General features: G+C 32.9%; 1 protein-coding gene across 1 annotated transcript; it reads left to right on the plus strand.

Moving 5' to 3' along the window:
* Positions 1–5,684: 5,684 nt before the first annotated feature.
* On the plus strand, positions 5,685–6,152 carry LOC130934569 (uncharacterized). Its single transcript, XM_057864127.1, has one exon. The coding sequence runs from the start codon at positions 5,685–5,687 to the stop codon at positions 6,150–6,152; it is 468 nt and encodes a 155-aa protein (XP_057720110.1).
* Positions 6,153–10,189: the final 4,037 nt, after the last annotated feature.

The raw sequence follows: 10,189 nt of genomic DNA on the forward strand, positions 1-10,189 counted from the left end.
TTGTGGTGTTTCTCTAACTGTCCAGTGTATTGCAATGCCTTCTCGGTCACAAAACTCCTTGAAAGTCCCATCCGTGTACTCTGTGCCATTATCAGATCGTAGAGTTTTCAGCTTCCTACCTGTTTGGCTTTCAACCATTGCTCTCCACCGCTTAAAAGTATCGAATACCTCATTCTTATGTTTGAGGAAGTAAATTCAAACATACCTGGAATAATCATCAACAAAAGTAACAAAATACCCGGAACCATCCTTGGAAGTAACTTTAGCCAGCCCCCAAACATCAATATGCACGTAGTCTAACAACCCTCTGCTTTTATGCTTGCTTGTAAAACTTCACCCTATGTGCCTTTCCATACACACAATGCTCACAAAATTCTATTTGTGGTTTCTTCATATTCTTCAGCAAACCTTGTCCACAAAGCAATGATAGACCTTTCTCTGACATATGTCCAAGCCGTATGTGCCATATTCTTGTGCAATTTGTTTGATCTCTACTTTTACCGATTCCAACTGCTAACTCACCTGTGACTGTTGTCCCCAAAAGAGAATAAAGATTATCGTGACGAACTCCCTTCATTACTACCAAAGAACCACGAACAACTTTTAGTACCTCATTTTTCGCAACTATTTTGCAGTCATTTTTCTCTAACAAACCTATGGAGATAAAATTTTTCTGCAAGTCTGGAATATACCTCACATCCTTTAAGGTTCTTACTCCTCCATCATGCATCTTTATTCTTATAGTATCCAACCCCACAGTTTTACAAGCATGATCATTGCCCATTAAAACTTTGCCACCATTTATGCTTTTATAGGTAGTAAACCACTTCCTATTTGGACACATATGGTGAGAGGCTCCTGAATCAAGAATCCACTTACTGGAGATTTCATAAGATTATTCTGTTACAGAGTAATAATCCTCCTCATCATTCGAGACGTAGCTTGCTTCTTGCTTTTCTTTTGGGTTGTCGTTGTTCTGTTTCTTGAAAGTTATCTTCTTATTTGGACAATTTGCTTTGAAATGTCCAGCCTCACCATATTTAAAGCATGTTCTCTCTGCGTGAGGTCTAGATTTTGGTCTAAACTTTTCACGCTTATTACCTTTTCCTCTTTCATTAGTCCTTCCTCTAGCCGCGAACAATCTTTGTGCTTGATCATTATAATCTCTTCCATTTGAAGATGACATTACACTTGTAGCAACCTTACGTAGATCATCCTTTAAAAGTGATGTCCTCGTCTCATCCATGGTCAGAGTGTCACCCACCAGCATCAATGTCTGGACTAGATTTTCATAGGACTTTAGTAATGAAAGTAACAATATGAGTGCCTGATCTTCATCATCAACCTTCACATCTATATCCTTTAAGTTTGATATGATCCTATCAAACTTATTGATATATTCTCGGATTGAGGTGCCTTCCTCCATCTTGCATGTTTACAATTTGGATTTTAAGTAGATCCTGTTAGTTAGAGTCTTTGTCATGAAGTTACTCTCTAACTTTAACCAGACGCCTGCTGCAGTTGCTTCTTCGTTCACCAAGAAAGCAACATCCCTCTCAAAGCATAAGATTATTGCAGCCCGTGCCTCAAGATCTAATTCTTCCCAATTCTCATCTTTCATTCCTTCCGGCTTTTTCTCTTTTCCCACTAGTGCCTTGTGTAACTTTTGTGATATAAGCAGATTTTTCATCTGCATCCTCCAATAGGAAAAATCATTTTTCCCATTGAACTTCTCGATTTCATATTTGCCTACTTTGACATTACTACTAGTAGAAGCCATTATATTCAAAATTGGATTTTACCACTCAAATAATGAATAATATAACATTGGCTCTTGATATCAATTGTTGAGTCTGCAGTGGAATTTAGACTTCTAATAGATACAAAGTAATATGAAATTGAACATTACCCACAATAATGCACTAACTATAACAAAGCCAATACGAGAAAATAGAATGTGAATTAACTTTCTTTCTTATTTTTGATGATGTTTGATGATGTTTAACTACATTGTTACAGAAATATATATAGTATCATCTATGCTATAATTTTAATAAATGAGAATAAAATCCTCCTATGAAAAATCCCTAGCTACAAGTTCTTTTCTATTAAAACTCCTTGCAAACCTTATTTTACTCCCTAAGTTTGCTCTTAGCCTTTCTTTTATTCTCACAAGAATATTATTGTAGATCCAGTTACAGTACAAGAGAATAATAAGAATAAAGGATTACATGCTTACTTATCGGAGATAAAAAAATTTGGAGATCATTGGGTACTCTGATTCCGATTTCATGGCATATGATTGCGATACTTTGTCACTGAGTTTCGTATAGCAGATGACATTGAAAGGCCATGAAAGATATTTTGTGACAATAAGTCAATAGTACCATACTCCAACAACAATAAGAGTTTGAGAAAATCGAAGCATATAGACATCAAGTTCTTAGTTGTCAAGAAGAAAGTTTAAGAAAAAATAGATTTCCATGGGACATATAGGAACAGAGTATATGCTAACAAACCCATTACCAAGAGATTGATTCCTAAAATCTTTCATGAGTGCACTGCTCGACTGGGTGTCAATATTTGTGATGCCTTGGTTTAGTGGGAGTTTATTTTATGCTATATGTCCTATGACATATATTGAATTATTTTTTTGCAGAATTAAGTTAATGATTTATTTCATATTATGTGAAATATTTATTTTGCAATGTTTATTTTGTATTTGATCTCAATAAAATGTTAAAGTTGGACCAGCTGAAAATAGATATGCATGAGATCACTTGGCATATAATTTTCATATTACTCATCCAAATTTGATCTATGTCGTTAAGTATATTAGGATGGTGATTGTCGTGGTTCAGTCACAATATTAATGTGATAAAAGTTACAATAATTCCATATCTAATGTATGAGACGGACCAGATTGTTAAAGTAGTAAAGGAAATAACATTCAGATACGCGCATAAAGTTTATAAAATGTGATTATGTCAAGAAAGAATATATGTATAGCGCAAGTGGGAGATTGTTAGGAAATTATTTAATTTCTTAATTTGTTTGTGGGCAATACATATATTAATTATAATCACAAATTATGCTATTTCAAATTAAATGACTTATACAATAGTGATCTCATTTATTGCTATAAATGCTAAATTGAATAAGTCATAATTACTTTTGATTTGGAATTAAATAACAATAAAATCAGATATTATCTTTTGAACTTTAGATAATTATCTTTTAGATTTTAGATATATTATCTTTTGGACTTTAGATACTATTTTATTTGGATTTTAGGGTTTAATGGGTGCTATGCTCAAATATAAATCAAGGTTCTAAAAACCGAACCGGTCATCGAACCGCTCTAGCTACTGGTTCACTGGTTCATAGGTTCAACCGATTCAACCGTGGTTGAACCGAAAAAATCGTTTTATAATAAAATAATAAATAAAATACAAATAAACACACTAAAACATAATTATAGTCTAATACAAACTTTAAAATATCATCTAAATTAAAAGTACTACATAAACCAGAATGTTATAATCTCATTCAAATACACAAACTCAAATTAAATAACAAAAACAACCAACCAAACATAAAATACCAACATCCAAGTTTGTCATCAATTATCAAAATCCGCCATAACTTGCTGCAGTTTTGCTTCCTTGATACATCAATTACTTGGACCATAAAAATCAAGTGGTGCAGCATAACATATACTACTACCACCACCACTACCACTTTAATCTAAATCAGCATCAATCATCTATAAATATACAATTAGATTTAATTTTTATTGTGCAAATACGACTACTCCTACTCTACCAGCAACAACATATAACTTGTGAGTTGTGAGCAAAGAAAAAAAAAGAGATGAAAGTATCTATTATCTCTGAGGTCCTTCGCAAAACCATTTATTATTAGTACTGGACTCATCAACTAACCCCCTTTGATCTTACTACTCTTCCTTCCCAGTATTGTAAGCAAAAGGGAGAAGAAATGAATTGACTATAGTAAAGATTTTAATTTATGGTATAAATTTTGTTTATTCCATGGTATGACTCTTCACACAATCAACCTAAAACAAATTCTCAATTCTCACCTTAGGATTACAAAGACAACGACGCAAGTTTGAGAAGCCGCCATCACAAACAACGGTAAGAGGTGCATGTACTTTCAACTCCTGACCATCTTTGGTCTTGTACTGAACACCTTTAATTGTCCCCTTTTCTTCAATCAAGGAAGTGACTGACCCTTGCAGCAACCGGACACTGCAGAATGATAAAAACAAACCAGCATGAGAATATTACTTGGCAAGAAAATACCTTCAGCTCTCAGTAGAAGAATGAAACTGAAAAAATAAAAAATTATTTCGTAATAATCAAATACTAGACAGAAGCTAATAGCATGAAACCTTCCAACAAAATTACTTTGGTAATCCACATGATTTAAATAATCTAACCGAAACAAATCGAATGACATCTATCTGAAGTATAGGAAGTTAGGAACCAAGACCAATTTTACAATTACTGCCAAAACAAAAAATCCTAGGCAGTTGCAACTTGCAACACTGTAAAAAAGTCAATAGTTTATACGACAAACGAGAACTAGAGGAGGAAAATACATATACAAAGCACAAAATATGCATCACAGAAAGGAAGAAATCAATACTTGGGCAGTGTGGCAGCCTTTTCCCGCATCCTCTGAATAAAACGGCCATTGTGAAAGCTTCTACCAGCGATATCTGACTGAAACTTTTGCTTTCTTTTTTTTCTTTCCTTCCTAACAAATTAAATACAATATATGATAAGCCTAGTATATTAGCTATACAAAATCTAATGATAAGCAAGGAGTGACATATGCAGAAAACAAGAGGAAGATGCAGTCATTGATGATGAAATAAGAAATTGTGCATAAGAGCATATATTAGGAAAACAAGTCATCAACAATGTCATGGTCACTGAATGGGCAATAAGTGGTGTTGCAAAAAGTTAAAATGCACTTAGTGTAACAAAAGCAAGTTAAGAACCAAGTGGAATGAAAAGGTTTAGACAAATGAAATCCACCAATCATTGTGAAAGAGTGAGCCATATGGAAGGTGCAAAGCATATCACGGGAAACATAAGAAACACGGCAATGCTGACCCAAGTAACCAAAGAATTGAGCTCGGTAAAAGTCAAGTGAAACGCAATCCCAAAAGAGTCAAGTTCAACTCTAGGTAGAAAGTAAACCAAGACAATTTCTAAAAATTTGGGTAGCATTCCAGCAATAAATAGGACGTTCTCGGGTAGCAAAAAGCAGCAAAAATTACATATGAGGCATGAAAGCATAAGTTCAGGCAGCAGCAAGTACAATTTCACAAGTAAAGTGCACCAAGACAGCATGGAGAAAGCAGCATAGCAGGAACAAAAATAACACAGGACATCACCACACAACAACCAAATAACTAGCAAGCAAAAAGTAAACAGGAACCGAGCACTTATCAGGCCTAGAATCCTGTAACCACAACCTAGCTACCTAACAGCATGCAAGCTAACTATCCTAGCAACCAAAATTAATCGACTAACTGACTAAGAACAACAAACATAATTAACTGAAAAGAAAGGAAACAGAGCACTGGAGACAGGGGAACCTGGAATAGGGCATAAGAGATTGGTGTTGGAAAATGGAAAGGGAGGAAGACAATGGCGCCGCCTAGTAGCGGTGGCGGCGACGAGCCTCGCGGTGGAGCAGAGGGTGGCACAGGCAGGGGGCAGTGGTGCCGAGCGAGCGGGAAGCGGGGCGCAAGGTGGAGAGGAAGGGTCGCGACTGGGGGAAACAGACTGGGGTTGGTGGTGATGTGTGCAGGCCGCCGGCGACAATGGGGGTCGCAGCGGTGGTTTGGTGGAGGCAGGGGTGTTGAGGGGGGAGTGAAGAGAGAGGAGGCGAAGGGAGAAAGGGAGGAGAAAAGAAGGTGGGTTGCGGCGGCAAGGTTGGCGCCGGACGGTGGTGGAAGCGGCAGTTGCAGAGTTCAGGAGGGTGGCAATGGAGGTTGGAGAGAGGGAGAGAGAACGTTGGGGAAGGAGGGGAGGAATGAGGGACGCGGCTGCGCTAGGGTTCGCGTCCCTGGGGTTAACAAAACGCAAAACGGCAGCATTTTGCTGCACAGCTAAAAAACTGGCCGGGTCCCAGTTCGGTTCGACCGACCGGTAACCGGCCGGTTCGTCGGTTCAACGTCGGTTTCTTAATTTTACGGTTTTTCTTATTGTCCGAATCGCTTTAGCATCCGGTTCACGATTTGACCGGTTCGACCTGCCGGTTCGAACCGATTTTCAGAACATTGATATAAATAATGCCTTCAGGTTTCGGTCCCCAATATACCAAAGCCACCTTAGCAACTCTTTCATCATCAGAGAAATTGTAATTTAGCTGTTAGGGATACGGAAGGCTTTGATTGAGAAAGATCGAAAGACTCATAAGTTCCAAACTCTTCCAATCAGAATTCATATTTATGAATTCAAGTATGCTTCCGCATTCAAGTATTTTATTTCTTAATAATTTAATATGAATAATCTTTAGGTTAAAGAATTATAAGAAAATTCCAACAAAATAAACTTATAATAAAAACTAACATGGAGACTTTTTAAATTTTATTAAAAATATTTTAGAAACAAAAGCAAAAATTAGTTTTTATAAGAACCAAACTCTTATTTCAGCCTTGAAGAAATTTTATTTCATTGATATGCCTCGAACTTGAAATATTTTGTTTAAATATCCAAATTCCAACCAGCTTAATGAAATTTATATTAATAAAATATATTAAATTTTTTAGTATGTTATTGATCAAAATTAGTAGTTATTTGAAATGGAAATTATATAATAGCTTTGGGTTTATTTGAAAATTAAGGAAAGAAAATATATGGAGATATATTTTGTTAATTATACTTTATGTTTTTTCGTGAGAAAGGAAAATTTGGTGCGTGTTTGAAAAGGCAGAATAGAAACGAAGTCTATGTTTATCTTGAACTTTAGCTTTTGTTGTTGTGTGCGTTGATGTAGAGAAAGATCAATTCAATTAAATTCCTGTGTTTGTGTGATGAATGGTAATAATTTTAGGTGCGATTATTATGTGGGTGTTGGTGATTGCATTGTGAGTCACAGGTGATTCCCACCATGCAGACAAGGGAGGCCCCCCTTTGAATTTTTATACCACAATACTCTCAATATCAATTTCGAACGCCAAATGCGAAAAGAAAATAAAGACACCATAGATCTTTTTCCGCATTGATGATAATAATAATAATAATAATAATAATAATAATAATAATAATAATAATAATAATAACAATGACGATGATAATGTTATCCGCTTTAAAAATATTAAAATCAATATATTAATATTTAACGGTTAACCGATTTAAATAATAAAATAAAAAATCATTTTATTTTTAAAATATATATTTTATTCTTTTATTATATTTAGTTTTATTTTGGATGAATCTTTAAACTATTAAATCTTTGTTCCACTAAGGTCGATAATCAATTCGGTTTTCATAATATTGTATTCTATTTTGTAAGTCGTTTTTTTTTTTTAATTAAAGATAGAGAAATTTAGATCCGTAATTTCTTAAGTGAGTATGAAAAAATCATGTCATTTAAATTATAATTTATTGCTTTTTATAAATTGTTTTTTAATAGCTAGCTAGTTGTTGAGACAATACATAAATATAGAAATATAATTTCAAGAGTCGTCGTCTCTAAACTTTATATTTTTTGAAATAATTAGAAGAAATAAATAAATAAGATAATATACTTTGGAACAAAATTTATTTTTAGTGTTTATTATACGTTAAATAATAATAATAATAATAATAATAATAATAATAATAATAATAATAATAATAAAGTATTAATTAGTGAAAAATATATTTTTTGTATGTGTATATATATTTTGTCCATCGATCGTCTCTGATTTTGGTTTTGTCCCAGCACTGATATGGGATAAGGTTGAATCAAAGTTTTGTCTTAATCACTTTAGTGATGCTCATGCTTTCCAGCTATATATATGTAGCATCTATCTTTGTCATGACTTTAACGTTTGCTTGTTTTGGAATGAAATATGTGCGTTTAACGCAAATAGTAATTAAACTCATGTGAATGCTTGGTTAACGGGGATTGATTATGCTCAAGTTTTCTTGACATGAAGCATTATTGATTGGGATGTATAATAAATCTTTGTTCAACTGAGTATGAGTGTTACAGCATGTGCTGCTATACAAGTCTTCATGAGTCATTTAAAAACTCTTATCGATTTCATTCTAAGATAGTAAAAGGAATATAAAAAATATTGAAATGTTTGACAATTAACTTTATTGGGCTTGAAAAATGAGGGGGAGAAAAATATATGCTTTGCCATTCTTATGTTGATGGAAGTTGGGAAATTTCATAGAGAAGCAATATATGGTGATACTTTGAGTTTGAGAATTGTCTATGCATTGTAATTCTCTACAAAATGAAAAAAAAATGTCCTTTTAAGGTTATTCCCTTTTTTTTGGGCCTTATTTATTTGATATAAGTTGTCTCTTATAAAATACAAACAACTCTAAAAATGATCAAGGTAATATTATTGTTAATTTTATATATTGGAACAAAACAATGAAGAAGAATTTTTAAACCTTGGCCCACTAATAATACTATTGAGACTTTGCAAGTGTGAGTTAATTGCTTCTACATGAGTTAAGTTTGGACTAAATGTAAATGGAAAATATAAGTAATAAGTTTTTGTCTTAAAATGGGGAGTGATTTTCACTTTCAGAATCTAAACCTTGGCCCACTAATATATTGCTTACATTTAATGTTCAACCATGTTAAGAGTTTTACTATTTGAATAATTGTTATACGATATTATTTTCTTAAGCCTGGTTAATTAAGATCATTCAGATCACAAATGACACTTTTTATAGACTAAAGCTTACCCAAATCAAATAGTGATACGTTTTTATTAGCTCTTCCAGTAACTCATATCAATCAACATGATTTAAGAATTTTAGATATTCTGACCTCAAGCCTTTTTAGGCTAATATTGTCTTCTAATAGATCAAATTACAAATAATAATAGATGTGTAAGAATACACTTTATAAATTTTGAAGTCCAAATTCTTAGGTGTATAAAAAAAAAAACTAACTTAGATTGTATTTATGAATTTGGTGTATGATGAAATAACTAATTTCTAGAGTACATACATTTCAGACAACTCTTCTGAGACAAGAAGATTTACAATGAAGACAGATTGAAAATAATAAAGAAAAAATTGAAAGCAAATGAGTAACAATTCGACACGGTTCTAGCTTCTTATTTTTTTATAGTTTTTCTTAACTTGTATTATAGTATTAATCTTGTCAAATGAATATTGAAAGCCTTTCTTATTCCTTTTTGTATTTGCAGTAGTTAAGAAAAATAAAATTTCAAACGTTATAACTTGTTGAACATACTCACATTTTGGAGAAAATATTTTCATAAAAAGTTTAAATGCTTTTCTAAGGTCTTAGTGTGTTTTGTACCTTGCTTCAGAGACACAGGAATCAGGATATTGTTGCTTTTTAGATGGACATTGAAATTATGCTTACATTTTCAAATACCGTTTTGCTACATATCCAAGTATTTTTGTCAATCAAGTTTAATTAAATTAGTTCAAACTTAATAAAAATTACCCACACAATGTGTCCGTAAAGCACGCACTTTTTCTTCGTATTCCTTCTTTTTTGTGCGTTTTCTCCCTCATTGTCGTTCTTTTACCACTATTGTTGTTGTAGCGTTTTTTATTTCTTCTCCTCCTCCTTCTCTTTATCATGCATGGTGGTTATTACAATATTTTTTATTTCTTTTTTTTGTTTGATTTTTTTTTCTCTTTTTCTTAATTTAAACACTGAAATTTCTTAAACGTAACATAGGTTCAGTTAAGAGGGTGAAACAAAAATTATGAGAATGTGAAAAAAGGATAAAACAAGAAAAGAAGGAAGAGGGAGAGAAGGAGTTGTTTTGAATTATCTATAATTTATCAAAAAAGTAACACCAAAATATTTTACCAAGACACAAAAAAATTTTTAATTTTAACATTAAAATTTTTTAAGCGTAACAATTTGATGTGTCTTTTGATCTAAAACACATTTAAATGTAATTTGTTAGTTGAGTGAGTCGATTTTAAACTTG

Source organism: Arachis stenosperma, chromosome 6 (assembly GCF_014773155.1).
Source record: "Arachis stenosperma cultivar V10309 chromosome 6, arast.V10309.gnm1.PFL2, whole genome shotgun sequence".
In the NCBI taxonomy this organism is placed as follows: domain Eukaryota; kingdom Viridiplantae; phylum Streptophyta; class Magnoliopsida; order Fabales; family Fabaceae; genus Arachis; species Arachis stenosperma.

Coding starts and splice junctions, on each gene's coding strand:
- LOC130934569 (XM_057864127.1), top strand. CDS start 5,685: ATGGCGCCGCCTAGTAGCGGTGGCGGCGACGAGCCTCGCGGTGGAGCA.